This window comes from Paralichthys olivaceus, chromosome 3, assembly GCF_024713975.1.
Source record: "Paralichthys olivaceus isolate ysfri-2021 chromosome 3, ASM2471397v2, whole genome shotgun sequence".
Taxonomy (NCBI): domain Eukaryota; kingdom Metazoa; phylum Chordata; class Actinopteri; order Pleuronectiformes; family Paralichthyidae; genus Paralichthys; species Paralichthys olivaceus.
In genome coordinates this window covers 8,458,144-8,482,944 of record NC_091095.1, presented here as the reverse complement: position 1 = coordinate 8,482,944, position 24,801 = coordinate 8,458,144, and the positions used below count along the sequence as shown (strand labels likewise).

Below are 24,801 nucleotides of genomic sequence, written 5' to 3'. Positions count from 1 at the left end.
ATGGTAAAGTATAGTAAGCACTCCATAAATTAAGTAATATATATTATTTAACATAGATTAATTCCTATCATATAACAAGGAAAAATAATTGACTTTAACAGACGTGACCTTTTTTTTTTTCAAACTCAACAGCTTTTAGTGGAAATCAACATTCTGCACATTTCACAAGCATGCACATATCCAAAATAATCTTTTAAATTTTGCATTTGGAAATACAGATTACAAAATAGAAACGATAGCAAAGACAATATACAACAGGATCAAAACATCATGCATGTCCACAGCAACACGCTGCTGCCATGTTGTAAAATGACACCGGACAGTTTTTTTATTTGTTTGTTTTTTAAATTGACATTATTCTGCAAATCAAGACTATGTGCAGAGAAAAATCTGTTTTTCCACATTCAATTTAATTGACATTTTTCTTTCCTCTTATAAACAAATGGTCACATAAGGAGAATCACGGCAACAAATAAATAACTACAGGTCTTTTTACTACGACTTACAGGACAACAGTGATTATAATGCTATTCTCACTATAAGCTTGAAGTGGAACTTAAACTGTGTTTTTTTCCATAACCTTTTACACGTTTCTAAGAATTGTGGTTAGAAAACCCCAGGTTATTAAAGGGACACGTTATTCAGATCTAAAGCTCTCAGGGAAAAAGCAGAAACAACTGAGCAGCAACTCTAAGCTTTTGTTTTTGGGACCCAGGAAACACAGGACGCCTGTTGGAGCTTCACTCATCTGCTTTTCCAGATTTAGATTCAAGGCTCTTTCACACAACGGAAACACGGGCTGTGCCAAGAAGGAGTCTTAACCTAAAAGAAGCAGGTGAGTGAAAAGTCAATGATTTACGAGACGTAGAAGATGATTTGAGGTGATCCGTCTTTCTCGTGTTTGAAAATTTGACCTCCAGTTTTAGTTCGTTGGCCAGAAGTTTACAATTCAGTGTTTAGTTTCAGACTCACTAGATTTAGTGACACTAATGCAATGTGTATAAATGGAAAGTCAAACTCTACATGTGAGAACACGTAACATTTCTTTTCCCCTTCAAACTAACTTTTTTTAAATTAATTTTTCTACCTCCGCCAAGCTTAAGTTTACACCTACATTTGTTTGTTCCTTTGTCGACAGGATTACACTAAAAAACCCTCAACGGATTTCCATGAAATTTTGTGGAGTGGGAAACAACCCAGGGAAGAATCCGTTAAATGTTGTTGCAGACTTGGATCAGCGGGCGGATGTTTTAGTTGATTTGTCAGAGAATAATTCATGGATCTTGATGAAATAAAACCAGACATGTTGAGGGGAATGACATTTATGTGTGAGTGTAATTTGGTGCAGATCCAAATAGAATTCCAGATCTAGTGAATGTCAAAATGGTTCCCTGAGGAGACTGTGGGGCCTTGGCGGAGGTACAGTATGTGTTCACTGAGTGACATTCTAGCTCTAACTTTAATAAGCTGCTTAAATCCAACTCTTAACCTTTGCTGTTCACTCTGTGAAGAGTGAAACGCCTTTGTCTCAAATGTCATCTCTTCATTTCTTAGTTTCTAACTTAGCGACCTTCACACATCTTGCAGCTCACCAAGCTTTATCCACCATGTTTGAAGCAGCTGTAAACATCTGGTAGATTATGGTGTTCTGCAGTAGAACTGCACGTTTGACTTTTGATGGAATCACACATTCCTTTTAGGGTCTGGATAACTTCAGGAGCTGAGACTGGGAGGCAGCATGTGTGTCGAGTCTTTCTGAGGCTGAAACTAACCACTGTAATAGGGTCGTTTTACGTGACTCGCTCAGATGTGAGGGGGGGGGGGGGGGGAATGACCACCAGAGAAATACATTCGGAGCGCCGTACCTTCCCAACACGAGCGCGCAAGCTGCACTGGAGTAAGCCCTTTTTAGTGTTGCATCTCCTAAAATCTTCACGGATTAAAAAACAAAAATAACAAGACAAGCCAAAATATAGTTTACAAAGGAAAATAGAGAATTCATCTTTTCTTTGACATGAAAATATCTCCGGTGTACACATCTGTAGTGAAAGAGTCAGCATTCACATCGGGCAGAACAGTCCCTGCTCAATAGCCAGGAAGCCACAAATAAAGTGCCAAGCAACTAGTGGATAAACCATTGCACAAAAAACAAAAACAGAACAGAATTACACTTCACCCAGTCCAGAACCTGACATGATAGGCAACGACATTAAACAATCAGATCTGATGAAGACACACGCCACTTCAGATAAGTCCTGTACAGAACATGGGGTTAGAATCTTCTTTATGTGTCTATCATGTCATGCAGTAGACTGCGTAATGCAGAGGCGTCAGAATATTCAAGTCAGCGTATGCAAACGACCAGTGCGCCGTGCCAATCTGGAATCAGACGTCACCCGCTTCCATTTTCTAGGTAGTGCACAGAGGAGGCCGGAGGAGGGGGAGAGGGAGGAGGCTCTTTTTCATACCAGAATTGACCATTTACAGTGACTGGCACACAAATGCTACAGTAGGTGTAGGAACGAGTAACAGTCGGGAGGAGAAGATTGAAGAGCAGAAAGAGGGAGAGGAGAAGAGAGAGAGAGAAGCCACCAGGGGCCAAAACACTCCAAAGGTCGGGGTCATTTGGCAACAGGCTGAAACTATAGGACGGAGAGTATACATTCTTTTATCATTCGTGAAGAACCATTATACAGAGATGGAGGTAACAGAGTCACTTTAACAGAAGATAAAACTTGTCGCACAGGAGAAACCCATACATGCATCCCTCTAGACTGTGATCGCTTCCACAAATCAAACCTGTGGGGCAAGAGAACGTTCTGGAGGTTCTGTCTGTCAGTATAGTCATGCATTTAGTTTCAGCTATAGCGTATGTACAAGGTCAGTGTGGATGGCTGTTATTCAGCAGGATGAGAGAAAAGGAAATGACAGGAGAGCTCCAAGCACTGGCATTACCCACAATGCATCAGTGACATCTGGCTGAAAGATAAAACATGACAATTTTTTTAGTAACAAAGAACTTTGAGGAAAAATCCGACTGTAGATAAAGAAAATCAGCTCCTGGTAAAATGTTGTGCATTTCTGGGGGTTTCGTTTTAGTGGCTTTTTTTTCAGTACCTGGCTCGTGACTGCCAGATATTTTCAGTAACTACAGTTAAACGTTTCATCGAACGAGAACCTTCTGTCAGGTTTTGTTCCTTTAGGAATAGGGAGAAAGAGAGACGATTTGTTTTCTCTAAGAGCAACAGTCACATAGAAGTAATTTACTGTAGAAGAGGCAGAGATGCAGTTTGTGTGAAGGTGGATGTCGAGATTCTCGACAAGTGATTCAAGAAAAACAAAGGCAGGGTGAGCAATTTAGAAAAAAAAATATATAAAAGAATTTCTAAGCAAAGCTGGATTTATGCTTCTCTGTATGAATTCATAGTTCTGCAAACTATTTCATTTGATTGTCATAGCACCACTGCAAAAACTTCACATCCTGCAGCCAGTATCCTCCCACCGATCAAGTCTATGTCTTTTCAGAATTTAATTTGATCCAAGAAGCTGCAGTTTCATCTCAAAAGACTAATTTGTCCAGTGACTGAAATCCAAGCACAAGCAGGGGGAGAAAATCTGACGGTAAAATCAAAGTTCTGCTCTCAAACTAAAAGACCTCGCTCTTGAACAAAGATAAAAAAAACACCATACAATCATGGACAGACAGTCAGCACTGGACTGGTGCCACATGATCACAATATAAATATATCAAGCTACTTCCAAGAGGAGATGATAATGAATCTCTTCTCTCCATGTTGTCCTCAATAACCATTTCTACCATGTTCAACCTTTGGCACCATGTCACAGAGAACACAAGCAGACTGATCACATCTCTACATGCAGCTGTAATTATAGATACTAAGCCTCTGTCTCCATCAACAAACCACTTCAGAAGAATAAATCCAGCTTAACTTCGGGAATGTGTCAAACAATAAAACATCAGGAGGTGGATTTTTTTTTTGTCTTATTTGCATAGGAATCACAGATCTGTCGAAGGCAAACAAAACTTTTCATGGAGGAGCACAGCAGTTGAGAAACACTAAGTGTGGAGGTGGGCAGTAAAACCAAACGTGATTCCTTTTCGGGAAGAAGAAGAAGAAGAAGAAGAAGAAGAAGAAGAAGGGGGAGGCGGGAGGTTGGGAATTCTTCCCAACAGCGCTTTAGGTGAGTAAGTGATTAGCACGTCTGTACACAAACATTACAATATACCAAACATGATCCCACAGACCTACACACGACTCTCAGGGAAACTCTGACAAAAGGCCGAAGCAGTCTGAAATCAGAGGTGCATTTTTTAAATTTGACACAATTGTTTTTTACAATTACATTTTGGCAAAAGAGATGTGTGTCAGATGTGTGTCATGGACAAAGTTAGTGACGATGCGAGTACATTTACGGTTTCAGACGGAACTTGTGGCGTAAACACTTTTTGACTCGACTGTTGTTGTGAACATTTTAGGTGTTTGCAACACTGAATAGAACAAGGCCGATCTTGTTGCTGGCAGAAAAATTGCATAAAGTACTTTAAATATATAAATACACTCATTCTTTCTTATACAGAACCTTTATGTACTCCATTCACTTTAATAATAAGACAAAAAATAACCTTATATTCATAAACTCTGAAATTGTAAGATTGCATCTTATGGATACAACCATTTGAAGGCGTTTAATTATTTCCTACAATCGACCGTTAAAATCTCTGTACTCTGTAGAGTACTTTGTTATTGATGAGGCAAAGATCAGCAGCGTTTTTGTTAGAGCTTCCCTGTTAAGGAGCGAAAAAGCCTCCCCATAATTGCACCGCTTCTCAAATACTTCAAACCCATCCGTGGAATTTTTTAAAGTTTTTTTTTGCCCCACTTTAAAAAACATTGACAATTTGGCTATAAACTGTACCGCTACAAAATACAGTACATTGATTTGCCAAACCTTACACAACAGAACCACAAGTATCACTGATCAAAAGTTAAGTTCCTCTCAAATACACGAAATGTTACAGTAAGTTACGAAAATACGCTGTCACGTTAGACACTTAAGTAGAACAGTAGAACACTCATGTAAGGCAAAATCAGGTGATTTCACAGTGACGACTTCAAAAGATTTGAGATTTTAGTGTTCTCTGGTTTAAAAACAGACGGCGTCGGTCTGAACGTGTATTGGCTTTTTACCTGCAGAACATTAATTTGGACGCGTTTCTCGCGCATTCTAGTTGAATAGAAATACCTGATGATTTTCTCAGATAAAAAATAATTTCAGTGGCGTAAGACCAATCCATTTCTGGAAACTACGATGCTTTGATTTAAGCGTTGGGCGGCAGCATGGCGACGTCTACCACGTGCCTCCGTCGGAGAACGGCACATCTAACACCGAAGAGCAACTATGGGGAGGTTTTGCACTCCTTCATTAACCAAGTAGCTTAACAAACACATATATAAATATGTTAGTGATTAATAAATTGACACAAATTACATCAGTGCAATTTTACACTATGCTTACAGAGAGCATTTTGGCATCAAATTTAAATTATGAAATAGAATATAAAATCTTTAACCAAATAAATAAATAGAACATAAAAATACATAAAGCATCAAAACATACAGTACATGATGAAAATAACTTTTGGTTGTCAAAAATAAAGCTTTGAGTGTGAAATAGAAAGCTGTTACAACATGATGGGAAAACCAATTCACCTGATCGCCAGGCACAAGCAAACCGGATGGAGGTTTTTTTTTCTTTTTTTTGAACAGCAGCCGTTATAACTGGAAACGGTTTAGCCCAATGTCTGAGCAGCTTCCTGCTACGAGCAAATATAAATAAATACTTAAGTGGAGGAAAAAATGGTCAAATGTGCGTTTGGAATAAATGTGGCATGTAATGGTACACTGTAAACACAGCAGGCTAGCGAAAGCTCTGAGCGACCAATCTCATTCAAATGGACAGGGAGGCCATTCCCCAGCAAGCCACTGGATGTCTTATTCCCTGCTGTCTTTTGGTGGCGCGTCGTTTCAAAGGGCTTCACGGAGATGAGGACGAGGTCGGACAGCTGGACAGCCATGCAACGAGGGAGAGGGTTCTTCCTGCCCTTTGTTTCTCGCCATTCACAAGTTAGTGTGTGTTTTTTTTCTCCTCTTCTTGTTATTGGCCACAGTCAGCCTCTAACGTTACAGCCTGTCCATCCTGAACGTGTCCTCGGTGGCAGGGTCGGCGAGCACCATGTCGGGGTCGTTGAGCATGTGCAGTCCGTCCAGGGTGAGCGGGTCGATCTTCAGCTCGTCCAGAGGAAACTGAGAGTCTGTGTCGAAGCTGACATCTCCAACACCAGCCAGAGAGTTGGTCAGCTCTTTGGAGAGGCTCGGAGGAGACTCACCTGTGACTGAGATATGAGAGGTAAGGGAAAAATGCTGGAACTGGCGTCTGAGGAAGACGAGACAGGTTGACAAGTACACGGCTGGAACTGAATTAAAAGCGCTTGTGGGTTTGGACACTTAAACTCTTTTGACCAGTAGACTCATTTTCTCCTGCAAGCATTGTTATTTTCTGTTTTTGGTTTGTTTTATCTTTAACTTATTATTCCCTTCTTTGTTTTCCTTACCTTGTTAAGCAGCCTTGTGCACTTTGAAAGGCACCAGAAAAATCCAAGATGTTATTAATATTACTGTTACTATAACCTTCTGATGAGTTTACAGTATCTACATGAGCTCACAGTCAAACTCAGTACAAGTGGAATAAGGTAAAAGTGGATGTAATGTTTTGGCATGTACCTGTGAGGATGATATTGGGGATGTTGCTGTGGCTACTGTAGCCGAGCTGCTGAGAGTCCTGCAGGCTGCTGCCAGTGAGGCCCATCATGGCCGCCTGTGTGTAGTTGAGGGTGGAGCACTGGTTGTAAAGGCTGGCGGAGCTGATGGGGTTCTCGATCATGTTGAACTGCTCCAGCTACAAACCAGTGAAGAGCAAACGTGGTGTAAAGTTAGGGGCTTGACAAAGACAACGTGTTCTCTGGCTATTGTTTGTGTGTTCTGTGTCACCTGGTGAGAAAGTGCATTGGTCTGCCTCGATGTCAACTGCTGATCATAGAAGGAGTCGCCAAATATACTGCCCACTACAGGGATGTGCTGGAGAGAACAAGGAGGTGACAGAATTCAGAACAGAGAGGAAGAAAGCAGCTCCAATTAAAACAAACAACAGGAAAAGCTACATCAGCCACAAGGCCGGTTAATCTGGGCCCACAAGCAGAAACTGCAGCGATGGACGAACAGAAAACACAAGCAAAACACAAAGTAGCACAACTGTCAGACTGAGCAGTGACCAAAGCAAATGGTTTTTGTGACAAGAGCTGTCGTGGTCCAGAGTTAAAAAAGAGGTGAAAGAAACATTTGAAAGAGTAAAAAAGTAAGTTTTGTTTTCTTTGTTTGATGTTTATATTCACCACACTCACACCGAATTATTTCTATTTCCTGAAGGTGTGGGGGCACCGCATAGCTCACCTGGTAGATTTGGCGCCCCACATACCGAGGCTTCAAGCCTCTTTACATCAGCCCGAGTTCGATTCCGACTTGCTGCCCTATGCTGCATGTCACCCCCCCCCCTGCAAATAAGGCAAAAAGCCCCAAAATACAACTTAGAATGGTGTGGAATGTGAGTATGAACATGACGTGGTTGTGTGTCCCGACCCTGTGGTCAGGACACACAACTGCAGTGATACACTGACCACGGCAGCCCTGTTCATGACGGAAAACACAGATCAACATGCTGAAGGGAAATTCTTCTATTTGTCGACCTGAGGGATATTCTCATGTTTGACTTTCTTTGGTTGTAGAGATTTGGGTGATGAGAGCAAGTTTGATCAGGATGAGGACCACAATGATCATCTCAAACACTTCCCTCCGCCTCATGGTCAGCATGTGGCTTTGCTACGTTATACTATATATTTCTAAGGACGTTTATCTTTACTTGGGTTATAAGACAAAGTCTTTGAGAGTCGAAGATTCTGTAGAAGTTTTCTTGAAAAAGCTTCTGGGACTTTTCCCCACCCAGCGTCAGTCTGGCCAAAGCCTGTGTCCCACATCTCTACAATCAAAGAGCTGAGTAAACTATGAGAAAACCAGCAGGTGGATAAACACCAAACTTTCCCTTCAGAATATTCTTGCAATGAGAAAAGTGCCACTGAACAGAGTCAACACTGTGATTGGCTGTCTTTAGTGGTGGAGCCCCGGTCGAACATTTTCAACATTACTGATGCAAATGAGTTGAACTGAGATCAATATCTAATATCAGAATTTAGTTGGTTTGATTTGATCCACATCGATAAACTGTACTTTCTCCCTTTTCGAGTCTCTCCTCTTCATATTCCAAAGTCAGCCATTTCTCACATTAACTAAAATGTCAGTTTTTTGTTTTTTTTTCCCCCGACTTATTTCAGCTTTTGACAGAGTAACTGCTTTTCTTGCTGTGGCCTTCAGCCATGAAATGGCTTTACACCTTGAAAAACACTACAGACCAAGTGCATTATGAAAACACATGCAGCTTCCTGACAAATGTTTTATTGAAGATTGAATAAAGCTCTGATGGCTCTTCTCCAAAGGAGGCAGCGATAGCGATTTGTGTTTGTGTAAATAACAGATGCAAAGTGATGCAAAGAGTGGCACTCCAGTGACCCAAAATACGAGGGAGGATTACTGTGAGGGTGCGTGTGGGCAAGAAAACAGAAAAGAAATTGTTGAAAATTGAAACAAACAAAAGAGAGCTCATGTACCACACTGGCCAGCAGAAAGGATATTTATTCCTGTTAATCTGGTTTGAAAAAGCAGAAGTTGTCTCATATTCAAGATGAGACTTTAACATGTCACAGGGAGAGTATTGCTGTCCTCAACAGATGGATTATTGGTTCTTCTTAGATGTTGCTGTGTCAGCAAGTGTTGGTTCAATGAGAACTTTTTATTCATCCTAAAGTGAATTTCCACAATTTAAAGTAAACTCACAGTAACATTTTGAGGATATGACCATTTCGACAATGTATTGCTTAAATTAACAACTGAAACCCACTCACCCTGAAGTATGTGAACAGATACTGGAGTCTCTCTTTGAGGTGCTTAAATAAGTTTGGAAGTATTAACTACTTTTGTTCAAACTGACCTTTCTTTAGCTTGTACCTAAAGTCTGCCTCTAAGTCACTGACTCATGGTGCGTTTATAGTGACAAAGGGTTCTTAGCATCTCCTTAATTCATGGAACATGGTTTCAATCATATGTAGCTCAAACCTAAAAACCTTTATTCTCAGAAACACAGTCGGGGCCTCCATCAACAAACTATGGCCGTGTTGTCATGCAGAGAATGAAGAGCGACAGTGGTGATGAAGATATGAGTTATGCAGGTGCTGACACCATGAGCGGTTAACTGCTGATACAGAGAATGAAAAAAAGCAGCCTAACTCATCTACGATTAGCTTTCCCCCAGGTGCAAAGCCCTTCCCCAAACAGCAGCTAGCTCGGTGGGTGGGCCCTTACTTGAGGTGAGCCGCCGGGGGAGAAGCCTTGATTGGAGACTGGGGAGGTTGGAGACTGAGTGGCTGGTGAGCCAGTCTGATTGCGGTACTGTTGGAGGGAAGAGGGTTAGCTAGCACTAAGCTTCATGCCTGTCACACACAAATCTGAGATGGGTTGTGAGAGGGCGTCAGTGATGAATTTGCTCGGTACGTAGTGTGTGTTTAAGTGTAGGTGGGAAATATCGCCACCAGATATCGTGTGGGACATCTGTGGCTGGCTAGTTTGTCGACACATCTGGAAAATACAACAGTAACATCTGTTGATCTGTTGTATTACAGACCCCGTTCAGACCTTGTATTAACATCCGTCCTGAGTAACCTGATCACAAGTGGTCACCGCCATGTTCAGGCCTGAGCACACCCAAATGTGTTCTGAGATACGATCACTCAGGTCTGGGACCCATGTGGCCACATTCCTGGGCCAAACAGTGAAGGACCACCAACTTAGCTGACGTCTCTGACCCACTACAGTTTAAACGTATTTTACGCTTCTCAGTATCCAAACGTTGATGAACACGAATTTTCAGAAATTGGTAACGCACGCACGCACACACACACAATGTAAAGACTTGGTAAACACACTTTAGATACCAGGTCTGAACGGGGCCATAGTATATGGTTGTACTTGTATTTAATACATTTGTATTTGTGTTTCTTCTAAGCTTCTATCAGTCAATCTCATGCTTTAACAGTACACATAGATTCAAACTTCATTTGAAAATGCCTTCACCTCATAAAAGTTGAGAAAATGATATTAAGTGCCAGATGGCGAGACTTATTCATGTTTAAAAGACCTGCAAGCATCTTCCTGAAATCACACAACTAATAGAATTAAAGGTCAAGTCAAGAGAAGAGATGAGTTGCTCCTGAGGTGAGTTATTCAAAGAAATGACAAATTAATGCGTGAATGTATTTACCAGGCTGTATTCTGGGCTGAACAATAAAGTAACAAAATGAATAGAAGCTTAAAAATAAGCAAAATGGTGCCAGTCATTTCATCAGGCTAACTGTTATCTCTGCTTCCTCTCTCTGACTCGACTTGGCGGCTTCTTACCGAGCTGATGCTGATGCTGGCGGTTGTCTGGCTCTGGCTGTCTGGGGAGGGGCTGCTGGCAGTGGCGGTGCCAGTGGAGGCTGGAGAAGGGAAAGTGATGAGCTGGATGCCCTGCGACAGGGCTTGCTGCTGCTTCTGCAGGTCGCTGAGCAGCTGAACCTGGGCCTGAGCCGTCAACTGGTTGAACAGGGGATACTGGGCAAGCTGCTCCAGGGTCAATGACTCTGTTGGTATGGTCTGAGGAAAGATGGATAAAGATTGTGCTTTGTCCCTGGGTTTGACTATTCCACTATTGTAAAAACACCATCGATCCTTACCTGTGTGATGTTGACCGGTGAGGACAGGGTGGGTGAGAACTGCTGTGGTGACTGTTGGAGATGGAGGTCTGAGGTGAGGGTGAGCGGCACCACAGGAGGTTGCCGGCGCTGTGCCGTTACAGTCATGGTGGGCTGAGAGGAGGTGGGGATCCCTGCGAAGGTCAACAGACACTATGAGTGTGTTTGAATGCAATTCAATTTAATTAATTTATTAATCAAGTAAGTCTCTGTATAAAGTCAAAATTAATAAATATTGGATGAAAACCAATACAAAATGACTCTCCTTTTGTCCTTTGGGTTTTTTTAAATACGAGAGACAGAGGCAAACTGATTATCGGCTCAGAAAGAACAAACCATCAGAAATGATGAAAAGCAGCCAATAGCCTGCTGATCCAGACACAGTGATCGTGCCAACACTGCATGTGCTTTCCCTGGAGGTGGTAGATTTGAGCGTAGAATAGCATCCTGTTTTTTTTGTTTTTTTTACTGAAAATGCATCATGTTCATAATAAATTATTGTAAAGTAAAAAAAATATATAAACCATTTTACTCTTTAACATCAACTCAAGCTCCCCACATAATGAGAGTGAATTAACAGCTGTTACCGTGACTTGCTGCGCTGATGCCCAGGTGGGTGAGGTTGGTGGTCAGGCTGCCCGTGCTGTTGGACGAGCTGAGGGAGGGGAAGGCCACAGTGTCCTCGGGGTCCAGCGGAGTGGACAGTGGAGGAGGGAACTGGATGTTGGTCAGGTCAGGCAGCGAACCGCCGGTGTTGTGTGCAGCTGGGAGCACAGACGGGTTCAATTCCTGGTCTGGTGATGGGAATATACTAAAAAAAAAAAAAAAAAAAAAAAAAAAAAGTTTCATCAGTCACGAGGAGACCTTTTTGATTTTTCAAAAATACGAGCAGCTAGATTTTGACCAACGAACACAGATGCCAATATGATTAACTACAGACACTGATGCTTCAATATAAGATTGAGTAATATCTTTAGATCTGGCCATTTCTTCAAAATGCTATGCTATTGTTTAGTATCAGCCTGTTTGGTAATTCAAGTGACATTTCTGTTTCCTGTTATCTGAAGTTTTGGACTGGCGATTGTAGAGACCTTTATTTAACCTTCTTTTTAATGGTGCTGAAAAATAACAGATGACTCGTAATCATTAGAATACATCAAATATATGTGTGTACTTAATGGGAGTCTTTGGGTGAACACCTGGTTGACGTTTTATGTATCAGTCACAGGCCAGTGTGTTTCTGACATAGAACACATTACATATGCTTAATAAAACATAAAACATAATAAATATACGATTCAAAACACTATAAACATCTTTCTGCTTTTTATTAGGATCAGTGCCTTACCACAATCATTTCCTCTTAGACTAGAGGCAACATGTTAAAGTGCCTTCCCAGCATGTTTCCTCGACAAGCTGTCTTGTATCAGTGCACTTACAGCATGACTTATTTATGGCTGTGTGATGGCTGCAATACTCCGATACTTTTACTGCATTTTTTGCTTAGCCCTTACTCTTACTGCTATACCTGCCTCTTCATCGCTTGCTCAGGAGCTATGTGCCTTTTGGAATTTCCCTCCAGGAATGAATAAAGTATTTCTGATTCTGATAGTGTTTCACAGCAAAGAATAAGAACACAATTTACTTGTGCCACTCACTTGATTCCAGGGACATCACATGTGTTGGGCTTTGACCCATCATCCTGAGGAGAGAAAGAATTCATCAGCCACGATTCTTGAATCTCAACAAAGTGTAAAACCTTGCAGCCCTTCCCTCTCCCATCAGTACCTTCTTGTCATTCCACAACTGTTTCTGTGCATCTTTGACGGCATTCGACTCTGAGTCGTCCATCCCGGGCACTGTTAGCAGCAGTACTAATTAGTGAAACAGCAAGACACAGTTGCTTGCTAAGACAAAATACATAACAATTCAAATCAGTGCAAGAAATGAGTCATCAATATCCTGCCCAGTCATGCAAAATAAAGTGCTGTGCACTAGATTCCCAAGTCTCTAAAAATAGCAAGGTGACCACCAGACGGTTTGAGTGGATGCCAGGCAATCTTGGCTTCATTATAGCAGAGCTTTGCACATAAAAAGACTTAATCCATGGATAATCAGAGAATTATTGATCCACCTCTCTAGATTATCGTGAGTCAGCTTCATTCAGAGACGCACTTTACTCTACAGCCAGCCGCCGACTGTATGCTACACTGCATGCCGGGGCAGTTCCAGGCCCGAGATCAGTATATGTTCACTCCATAAATATTTCACCAAGAGTAGGGATCCATTCTTTTATGTGACATCAACCCTTTCGTGTCGTTTGTCAATGTCACACATTAACAAATAAAAGCAGCTCTGTGTCTTTGTATCTGGAGCTTGTGTTACCTCGTTTAGGCTGCAGCTCCTGTGATCCCCCTGCAAACACCTCCTGGGGCTTCGGATTCATGGCGCTCTGGTGTAAGGCAGAGTCTGAATTTGTCCTGCATGTGTGAGAAAGATGAGACATCAGCGAAATCTGCAAGCAATTCTTCAGCACCGAGCACATTAAGAATCACTTCATCTGGCATACGTAGGGCCTACTTTGTTCTGGTTGAATGAGGAGGTTTTGTGACAACACAGATGTAGTGTTTTGCAATTTAACCATTTTGTTTTGAACTATTTATCACTTTGTGAAAAATGACAAATGGGAGTTGCTTACCTTCTCCAGCTAGTGTCTGGCGGTGGTGAGAGGTAAACTGAGCTGTAAGGACAGCTGTCAATGTGAATTTAGTTAAGGCTAATAAAGTAGATGGGATAAAACATGGATCTGCGCTAATTCATACATCCATGCCTGTTGGCTGATTCAACCTGATAGACCTCATACATACACACAATAGTTGCTGGGATCTAATTACCTTGAAAAGGGCTTGAGTCGGTGTCTTGTTATCTAATGGTGGAACATATTTCTAAGAATAATCTTGTCAACAAGAGACAAACAATGGACAGTCTCATATTGTCGCATTGGATACCACACTCTCAAATTCACCTCACGGAGATGAGAGCTCACTATACACCACATCATGTGTTAGACATACGTATAATGCAGAGAAATCACACTCAACAAATCAGGCAAATATCCACTGATTCACTCTAAGGTCTGAAAGGTTTATTGTTTTTATTTATATCTCATTTACCAAAATAAGCCAATAATTCCAGTTACTCTTCTAATGCATTGCAATTATACTCCTTACTTACTTCTGTTGGCTAAACTAAGAAATAAAAACTCGAGCTTGAAGACGCACACATATTTGACTAAAGTTAAAATTCATTTTCAAGAATATCCATTATAACAATTGTAAAATAATGCAGCGAAAATTCAAGTTGCAATGTATTTGTGTCTGTGAACATTTTGGATTCCAAATAAATAACAGCAACAAGGAGACAAGTGTATCCGATTAAATAGCATTAATTAGACAAGATCAAGTCTGCGGTAATGTATAAATAAAACAACTTAACTTGCACATCTTAGTGTCTCCAAGTGTCTGTTACCGAAGGCAGACCAAAACAAGACAAGGTGTAAATCCTAGTGTGATAAAAACACCCTCTAAAAACAAAGCAATTACAAATAAAGTCAAAACATCCTCAAACAAAGGATATTTGGCGTCCATGTTTGTCGACTGACAGCGGCCGGCGGTGAGGAGATGTGATGCGGTTCCGGTCACGGTAAACGCGCTCCACCAGCCCGTGGTGCCTGGTTGTTCGACTGGTATCCAGCACCGAGTTCTAGAGTGAACACACCAGGTGAATGAAGCGAGGAAAACCCACTTACCTACACAGCAAAACTACGTCTTACGATAATGTTTTAGGATTAATGGTGTAAATGTGTTCATTTCAAAATGAGTCAAGCCATGGGCCCCCCATACTGGTGCTTGAGTTGGCAAATGTATTTAAAGATGGAAAGCCATGACAAGCAATGATATACTTAAAAATTTAGGAACCAAATTACACTTCAAAGTAGAACTTGTATATCTTGTTGTGCACTTCTTACTTTCTTCCATTCCTGAACCAAGACAAAACCTGGTCAAACACTTTGCTGCCCTCATTACCTAAGCTGATCCTGTAGACTCTAAAATTCACTGTTTTGAGCCAATCTTTCACCAACACTACACATAACTGCATAACTGCAACCTTTGCATGTCCAATATCATCAGCAACAGCTAGGAAAGGTACACTGGTCGAGAACAAACCTGTGATTTACCAGCCGAGAGGCTAAGGGCTCACCTGAAAAGGCAGGTCAATGTTGCCATTTCCAATCTGATTGACATTGGGCAGTGAGCCTCCATAGTACTGTCCACGATTCTGCCCTAGTTGCAAATACTGGGTCTTCTGTAACTGCAACTGTGCAAAGTAAAATTGCATGAAAGCATGAGTGAATGATTGATCGAGTCACAAAAAAAGGTGATACTAAGAACGAATGATGCCTGTCAGTCCACAGTGGTGAGATAATGAATCCATTAAATGACACATGAAATAATGATGATGATGATGATGATGATGATGAGACAGGCTGATGTTCATGAGTCACCAAAGAGGCAGAAGACATCTTTAAAAATCACATCAGCTGATTTGAATGACACCTGACAGACAGCTGGTGTAATTACAATCAGATTTTCCATGTAACACATCTGGCTATTACATCAGCCACATGTCAGAATACGAAAAAAGAAAACTCACAAAAGTCATGTATGTTATTACGAAAAACACTGATGGAAGGCCTCCTGTACCAAGAACGAACTGCAGTGAGATTGATGTCAATAAATGTGATGGTCTGATGGCAACACAAAGAAATCAGGCACAGACCACAAATCTGAGAAGTTGATTGAATTCTTGTCCATGCAGTAAATGACAGTACAGCTCAGGTTCACACTGACGCAGCGTGTGGTTAGTGGGCATCATTTCCAGAAACAGGGCCGACAATTAGCCCAAACATTTCCCGGTAACAGTATGGTTCAATTTTTGGTAAATTCAGACAGAACAACTCCTTAATTAATTGATTGACTGAAACTTGAGATTTTGATGACTGGTTGTTCAATGAAAATCCAATCTTCTAAAATACAAAGATTTGCATCATCACTCTGTTGTATGATTGTTAACTTCTATTGGATAATAATCAAATTATTACGTTAACAAAATAAATTATAATGTGTACTTTCACTATTTCTGAAAATTATGAATCACTTGTTTAATCTATGAAATGTGATGAAAAAATCTTATATGATGAAATTATAAACATTTATATAAAAACAACAAAACAGTAAATCCTCACAAACCAATGTCTGAAATTTTGGGTTTTTGTATTAAAACTTTTTCAATGCAGGGCTGGACAATAATACATATGTATGTGATCATCGCAATAGAATTATTATCAAGCAATAATACAGGATTCAATTTATACTGACAAAGCGCGAGTTGGTATATTACATATTATATCATATGGTATAACACACACACACACACACACACACTTGTCATTCTCTGCTCAAAAAAAATGTATCTAAAGAAATAATAATTTTACATCAATAATCGAATGATAACTTTTGGTCATAATCGTCCAGCACTGGTTCAATGATGAATTAAGACTCATAATTTAATTCCTATCAATAATAATTATAATAATAGTCAGACAACTAATCATTTCAGCTGTAAACCCAAACGCTTTGGATAATAATCAGCAGGTTAATCGATAATCAAGCCGCAACTATCAGCGATCAGTCAAGTGACAGATATTCTATTAGTAGCCATTTTGATAACAGTACAAATGTTGTAGTTATTTTCCAAAGGGTGAGTATTTCATATTTGTATCTGGCATATTTAGCAGTTTTGAACTGATGGTTGATGAAATACATTTGAAGACATTGTTTTGAACTGTGGAAAAATAAAACAGACATTTTCCTCCTAATTTTCTATTATTATTTATTTTTTCCACCTGATAAAAACAATATTGAGTTGCACCCATAGACTGTATATAAAGAGGTTGCACCATTGTCGCGATGAAGTTGTCAAAGTTCCATCGACTTGACGTTAATATAAACCAACTACAGCCCCTGTTAGCGCTGAGAAGACTCAAGTGTGGTGTATTTACAGCTCAACCTTCATTCAGTGAAAGTCTGGAGTGAGCTTCTGGTTAGCACATGGCTAACAGGCTGCAGAGGTTCAGCTAACCGCGGCTGGTTAACGTGGGGAGGGGGAGAAAAATCACAGGCGACAACATGTGATCCTCCCGGAGACAACTCCTCCAGCTGCCGCCTCTTCTCCTGACATGTTGGGATGCTGGCGTTTTCCGAGGTGCGCGCTAATGACAGCTCGCGGTGACCGGCGGCGCAGGTGCACGCTCCTCAGCCTGGATAACGCTGGTCAACCACACGTCGGCTGTACCGCGATCGAGGCCGCGGCTAAATCACCCCAGGCGGAGTGAAGACGTTAATTCGTGTATGCGGCTAACGAGGAGGACAACTTTAGCTACTTTAGCATCCCGACGGTCAGCTTGATCTCCGCAGCGTTCGTTAGCCGCGAGAGGAAAACACACAAAAAGCAGACAAACAGCGACGCTACGGGCGGTGTGTGCTGCTCTCACCCGGGCAGCTCTGGTGATGTTCAGCTCCTTCATGACCTCCTCGAACGCCGCGGTCTCCTCCGCCTGCTTCTGGTTGTGCAGAGCGATTTTTTCGCTAAATTTGCGAGGATTGTTAGAGGACGCCATCTTTCCCTCTTCTTCTCAATGGAATGTTACGTTACGCACCACGCCGCGGCCGAGTGCTGTCGTCATCACGCACAGTCGGAGGAGGAGGTGGTGGAGGAGGTGTTGTTGTTGTTGCTCCTGCAGCTGTAGACAGTGACCATGAAGCTCTTTCTGAAATAACGAGATAATTTCCCTTATATATATATATATACATAAATATATATATATATATATAATCAATTCAGTTTTTCTGAATCAACAAGATAATTTTCATTCAAAAAAAATAAAAATAAGTCCATTCAGTTTTTCTGAATTAACGATATAATCATCCTCCACTCTGTGTGTAAGGAGGAGAACCTCAACAAGAACTAATGTGTTCTCTCCTCTTGGTTCTGGTTTACAGCTGAGCAGCAGAGTTCTGGATGAGCTGCAGTCTCTCTGTAAAGGTCTGTGAAAAGTGCATAACAATAATCTGGTAATAATGACAGGATCATTTCTCACTTGATAATTTATATACTAAACAATCAATCAATGATTAAAGACAATCGTATTAGGGTGTATTGCAGTACCCATATGCTATAATATGACCTTGCCCCAGATTGTGTGTATTCATTACTACACACACACACACACATACAAAACGATGAAAGCAATTTGATGAAACCCAGAAACTGTTCAGATCTAAAAGAAAGATTTAGACACTGGGTCCCTCAAAAAGACCAGGACCACCGGATGAGGATTTTGTATGTTAATTGGGCATATCTTTGTATATTAAACATATAATTGTGGAAAACCGAAATGATATGTAGTGAGCCTGAGGGTCTGTGGGCCTCTAGGAGTGTGGTTTATGCATATGATAGATTTTCTTGTTACATTATATTGTTCTTTGAAAGAACATTGGAAAGCACATGAATTCAGATCAAATCCCCATTCCTGAATTTAATTAAATTGGTACAATCGCAGAATCCTGGTTTTCTGGTGGTTAAGGTCCATGCCATGAAACTTAGTGACAAATAGGACCAAATAAATGTACTGTACAGGTGTGTACTGCAGATGTCGAGGGAAGTTTTGAAAGTTAATTTCACAAAAGACATTTCAAGCCATCAATTTGTCATTTGGGAATTGTAACTGCTATTTTGTATTCTAGTATTCCGGCCAAATTATTAATCATAAATAATTTATATTTATATTAACATTGTTGCAGCCCCAATGACAGGAAGCATAACTTATAACAGCTGTTTCTTGTGTCTATGGGAAATGTGTGGGCACAAACATTTTAATAAATAATACATTTTAATAATAACATTTAATAATGCAAGGCAGTATCTTATTGTGGAAATGAATCATCATATCATCAAAATAGAAAAACAAAAAACACCTGAGGGGTATTTTTAAAACATGATACATCTTTAATAAAGGATGCAGATCAAGCTACACAAGTGTCTACATTCCCCTTTGCATACAGCGGTTTCCTTTATATTGCACCTCAACAATATAATGTGCTTTTATTGGTACAGGCAGAGCAGGACAAAGACACACTAAGGCAAACAGGAGACACTCACTGTCATATGGTCACATTTAAAAAAAACAAAATAACAAAACCTTTTAAGCTTGATTCTTCCTTATACACACATTAAAATCAGATGTCTCATAAATACTGCTCGGAAAAAGTGCAACAGTGTATAAAAACTCGAGCCTGTATCAACTCTCATGAATGGAAATATTGAGCATGTAAGTTAGAGACTTGTGCGAGATGTTACAAGACAATTGTGTCCTGCAAGATCAACGTTCAATTAAATGTACTGAGTGGATTACAACAGCACACACTGAAATTATTACTATATTATGCAGCTGCCTACAGTAGTTTATTACTTTGAGTGACAGAACAGGAAGTGTGTCGGTGGCTGGGGGTGGGGCGTGTTATAAGTAGCAATCAAAGACAAACAAACAGAAACAAACATTAACAATATAAAGTAGAATTTATCAGTTGAGATGTGAACTTACACACTACTTGTGTTTATCGATTCTGTGCATTGATATGTGGTTTGGTGATTAGATATTTGAGCAGAAACATCAGTTGTCTTGTTTGTTTGAATAATAAAAAGAAAAATCACAACTGTACAGTCAAAATGTCCAACATTAAAAAGATTGAGTGTTTGCACAGCAAATTTTATCTCATGACTCAAATAAAGAAATTCCAAGATTTCCAAGTCACATTAATCTGATAGAATGATAGAACAAAACAAGAAATCTATTTGTGCCTTTGTGACAATTATGGAAACTATGATTAAGATTTTTGTGATATAAAGTGTTATAATGACGCTATTCTGGAAGATTAGCTACAGCTATATCTTTCCAGTTCATGTGCAAGTGTATATTTTCCAAAGGTACAAACTATCAAAGACTGATTAGATATTATCAAAAAATACTGATTACACAGTATATTAATTATATATTATGACTGACTTAAAATGTAACTGGCAGATAATATATTAATCAGTCAGGTACTGAATTCAGACAAAAAATACTCATCTTACTATAGGCTTTTCCACCGAAACGTGATAAAATGTGTCTGTCAATGCTGATAAACTGTCCAATTTTATATTTCTAAACCTGGTTCACAGAAGTGTCCCAATGTAAAAATCCAAGAGTTTTCGTCTCTGAAGTTTAATCAGACACATCTTACCCATAACTAGAAGAGAAAATAATATGTCACTCTGTGTAGTGCTGCTTAGAAGCTTTAAAGGTCCTTTTAACGCACACCAGTTGCTTAAATTACGTTCACACCTTGTGATGACACAATGCTCGGCAGACAGAGCACATGGAATAAAGTCTTCACAGTCGCAGGTTAGCGTTGTGTGGTGTTTTGTGGAAGTATAATCGGTGTACAAGCGATGCCAGCAAACGATTCTGGGAAGTGCAAATCCCTCTCCCACTCATCTGTCTCCGTGTTGTACACCTGCACGATGCTTGTGACGTTGTTCAGGTGCCAGTTGTATCCTCCCACGATGTAGATCCTCTTGTCCAGTAAGCAGCAGCCTGCCTCGGACTGCCCGGCTCTCATGGGGCTGACAGTGGTCCACTGGTCGTTCTCTGGAATGTAATACTCGACGGTCAGCACGTCAAAACAACGATCCACGTGGTCCATGCGGCCACCCAGAGCATAAACCCGATCCCTGATGCTGATCATGGCGTGCAACACTCTGGGTTCATTCATGGGAGCTCTGAAGTCCCACTGGTCTGACACTGGATCATAGCAGTGAAGCGTTTTCTTGTCATCCAGCGAGACGCCATAACCCCCTGAGATATACAGCTTCTCTCCACACGAAGTCCCTGCATGACCCCAAATCCTGCGTTTTAATGGTTCCACGTAAGTCCACTCATTCTTCTTTGGGCAGTAACACTCCACAGATGACAGACTGCCAGATCTATTGCGCCCTCCAGTGGCATACAGCTGTCCATGCAGCACGTTGAGCTGAAACTGAATACGACCCTCCTGCATGGATTGGATGCGCAGCCACTGGCTCAGGTGTGGGTCATAGCGGAAACAGCTGTCCACTGCGCCCTCGCCGCTGCGGTACTGTAAGTGCTGTCCACCGACAACGTACACAAAGTTATCGAGTACAGCGACACAAGCGTGGCTGCACCCGGTCTCCATCTCTGTCAGCTCTTTGAACTGGCGAGAAGTGATGTCAGGGAGACAGAACACCTTGGTGCTGACTGTGCGGTCGTTGTCAGTGTAGGGTGTCCCCCCAAAGGTGATGAGTGACATGACATCAGAACGAATGAGTGTCCGCGAGGATTTCATCTCGTGCTGTCTGAAAGGAAGGATCTGGTAATTGAAGGCCTCAAGGAGATACTGGCGGCACAGCACTTCCTCCACCATGATGTCCACTGTCTGAACACTGTCCACCAACTCTGAGGAGCGCATTAACGGGAAGCGCACATGGCAGAGGACACTGCTGGCTTGAGCCCGACGAGACTTGTCGTACCGGAGCCACCTGATGGTGGCGTGGAAGAGATCGATCTCGCTGCAGTTCTTCAGTTTGTTGCTCTGCAGGAAGAAGACGAGGCGCTCCATGGGAATGTGCAGAAAGTCCTCCTCCTCAGCAATCTGGAGGAAGTGACGGAAAGTGAAGGCATCCACCGACTCCTTTAAGGAAGACAGACTGAAGGTGGTGGCCATCTGGCCGATGTGCAGGCAGGTCTCCACGCTCATCGCTGACTTGAGGAACTCTTCGCACAGCTCCACAACCGGGACCATCTGGAGAAACACAGCAGCTCCGAGTACATCCTGAATACAGTCCAGGTCTAAAGTGACTTCAGAACTGTAGGCAAAGTCGATAATGTGTTTCAACCCACGGGCGGACAAGCCCCTCAGCTCAATGGTATCTTGGTTTGACTCCCTCATGCCGCCAGTAAACATTGCTCTGAAGCACAAAGAGAGAAAACATGACTGTTTTATGATTATATTTCAATTCAATGAGTTGAGGTAATTTCCCCAACTTCATGACTAACATTCATCCTAGTGGATTGTTTTGTTTACAGTCTGGTGTTAATTGCAGATGAACTGAAAAATGTTTGAAGAAAAAAAATTATTTGCACAAACCAAATAGCACATGATTTAATGATTACACATTTGGCCACATTTGTGTTTAATTTATATTTAATGATTACACATTTGGCCATATTTGTATTTAATTTATATTAAATAATTCCTAATTTCCAAATTTTTGGACTTTCCATGTCTGTAATACATCGTTCTACAATTTCAGCAGGAACTGTATAAATATGAACTCTATGGCTCAAATCAAAGACAAAATGACAGAAAATAAGCATAATGATTTTAGTAATGATTTTGCATTTTGTTTCACATTTCCTCAAACCTTTACTTCTCCACTACTGAATTGCTTTGAACATACTTGATCTTTTAACTGCAGCTTGCCCTAACAGAGGCACTCAGGATAAATTACTCCAGGTAAGAGCATCCGCTAAGTGCCTCCAATTTAAAATGTAAAAGGGCAGTGAACAGTCTTTATGGTTCCACTTACCTGAAATAATCACTACAGGCAGCCAGCACAGCTTTGTGGACCTGGAAGCGTTCCTCGTTGATGGCCAGCACGACGTCAAGCAGCTGGCCCTGAGCCCGCAAAAACGACAAGCCCTGCAGGAGGATGGAGCTGTGGCTTGGGGCCGAGAAGGTACAGCGCAGGGTGCTATTCTTGTTTGCCATACTAGAAGAGGAAATACAGGCCACGTCACAAGCTGGGAATCAAAGTATCCAATCTGAAAAACTAAATAGAAGCAACATCGCTAGGAGGAGAAATGCCATATACACCTCATTGCTTGTCATCAATGGCCAGTAAGACGCATGATCACGACAGGTGGAAACATTGCTGTCATACAGGTTCATATCACAGGCTGTATATAAGATAGATGACCAGGTTTGTTAAAATTGTCCCCAAAAATGGCTTCTAATTACATAGCAGGCAGTTTGAACAAACAACCAAAATGCATCTTCTCTACACGCCACGAGTGTAAGGGAGTGATCCCGGTGTTTGAATCCAACATTTTCATATCCAATTTTATGCCCGAGCGCAGGTGATGGTCCCTGCTCAGAGTGAGCCTGTAATATTAAGCGTTATAGTCTTAGAAGGGTTTCGTCTGGGTTTATGCATTTTTACAGAAAAGGAAATCTTGAATGGTTCATCTCCTGACACCTTTACTGTAAGAACACGGCTAAGAGCCTCCTGGTGTCAGGGTGTGTCGTGATCAGGAGGCTCCAAATGACAAGAGTAAATTCGCACAGTGTGAGAAAGTCATTACAAGCAATGTGGTAGCAGAACTAAACACTTTTGAACTGCACCATATCCCACTCTCTGCTGTATGGTTGGTCAAAGTTTCCCCTTTTTCACAGCAGACACTTTGACTTGGTGGGAAAACCACAGGTGTTTGATGCTGATAAGAGTGGCCAGAACACTGGGTCAGGGAGGCAGCAAGAATAACACCAGGACCTTGAAACTAAAGCGGCTGAATGAAGCTGAATTAATTTGACCGATTAGTTCTTAGTGCTTCTCTTACTGTGGCATATGTCCCGTGGGGACTAAAAAATAAGATACTGATACTGTGAAACGACTCAAAAATCTGAAGCAGTGTTATCAGTTGAAAAAGACATGGCCAGGCTCCATACAGGACTGACAATGTGTTGGATCAGATTTCAATCCAAATGGCATCAGTCATAAAAACAAGTAAACAAACTGTCCACATTTAACTTTATCATTTCTGTTCACAACTTGCAACTTGTAATATTTTCAACCAAATTTGCTTGATTTTAGCTGCAACAATTAATAGTTAATCAAGAGAGTAATTAGCTACTGCTTTGACAATCGAATGAAGCATTTACATGTGTATAAACACACATGTACATTCATGATACATGAAGCCAAAGTAAACAAAAGCAATATGTTACTACATGGTAAATGAATGAAGGTAAATTAAGCTGTTACAACACAACACACTGAGTTTGTTGGATAAATGAACATCACAGCTGATCATCCATGGGAGACCCGGAGGCCCGGACAACACCACGGTGATTCCTGAGTGTCCAGCCCGGGCGTCGAGGCGCTCAAGCGGGCAGGGACCAGGCTGCAGTGCCCGGAGCCGCGGACACTTCGGGCTAACACCGAGGGGACCAGTCGCGACAGCGCGGACACAGCACGTCCTCACCCCGCGACACTCACCTGCTCTGCGAATGCTTCGGAGCAAAGTCCCCACCGTCCGACTCCGCCATGTTCTAGCACAGAGCAGCCCGCATGGGGCATCTTCATGAGCGGGGAGACGAGGTCAGCAGCTCGGCTGATCCGTTCATGGTGTTCGGAAAGTGTGGAGACCGCCTGTTGTTCCAGGCACCGAGGGAGAGCAGCAGCCTGAGGTCCAGTGATGACCTCCTGTCTACCTGTCCTCCCCCTGTACTGACAGCCTCTGACCACTGACAGGCGCCACTGTTCCATTAATACACGTGCAGGCCTGTAGTTCCCATCATGGATGTGTTGGTTCCCAAACAAACCGCTAGAGGTTGAACGATGTGTCCCCGAACGGAAATGAGGCT

At 41.5% G+C, this 24,801-nt stretch overlaps 2 protein-coding genes across 7 annotated transcripts; both read right to left on the bottom strand.

Moving 5' to 3' along the window:
* Positions 1 to 394: 394 nt before the first annotated feature.
* Positions 395 to 17,794, bottom strand: crtc1b (CREB regulated transcription coactivator 1b). Of its 5 annotated transcripts, none has more exons than XM_020098569.2 (14): positions 17,589 to 17,791; positions 15,236 to 15,352; positions 14,612 to 14,737; positions 13,674 to 13,735; positions 13,361 to 13,455; positions 12,764 to 12,834; positions 12,634 to 12,677; positions 11,563 to 11,786; positions 10,958 to 11,109; positions 10,641 to 10,877; positions 9,549 to 9,635; positions 7,071 to 7,157; positions 6,804 to 6,978; positions 395 to 6,415 (listed from the first exon to the last, which is right to left on the bottom strand). In XM_020098569.2, exons 1-14 carry the CDS (start codon positions 17,712 to 17,714, stop codon positions 6,204 to 6,206), a joined length of 1,815 nt encoding a protein of 604 aa, XP_019954128.1. In that variant the 5' UTR covers positions 17,715 to 17,791; the 3' UTR covers positions 395 to 6,203. The 5 variants fall into 5 exon arrangements, with proteins under 5 accessions (XP_019954128.1, XP_019954127.1, XP_069377927.1 ...); XM_020098568.2 differs by having other exon boundaries at positions 12,764 to 12,849; positions 17,589 to 17,790; XM_069521826.1 differs by lacking the exon at positions 15,236 to 15,352 and having other exon boundaries at positions 12,764 to 12,849; positions 17,589 to 17,794.
* Positions 17,795 to 19,079: 1,285 nt separating this feature from the next.
* On the bottom strand, positions 19,080 to 24,795 carry klhl26 (kelch-like family member 26). 2 transcript variants are annotated; one of them, XM_020098610.2, is made up of 3 exons: positions 24,434 to 24,795; positions 22,745 to 22,927; positions 19,080 to 22,123 (listed from the first exon to the last, which is right to left on the bottom strand). In XM_020098610.2, exons 1-3 carry the CDS (start codon positions 24,481 to 24,483, stop codon positions 20,542 to 20,544), a joined length of 1,815 nt encoding a protein of 604 aa, XP_019954169.1. In that variant the 5' UTR covers positions 24,484 to 24,795; the 3' UTR covers positions 19,080 to 20,541. The 2 variants fall into 2 exon arrangements, with proteins under 2 accessions (XP_019954169.1, XP_069377925.1); XM_069521824.1 differs by having other exon boundaries at positions 22,745 to 22,987; positions 24,434 to 24,570.
* Between the last annotated feature and the right edge of the window lie 6 nt (positions 24,796 to 24,801).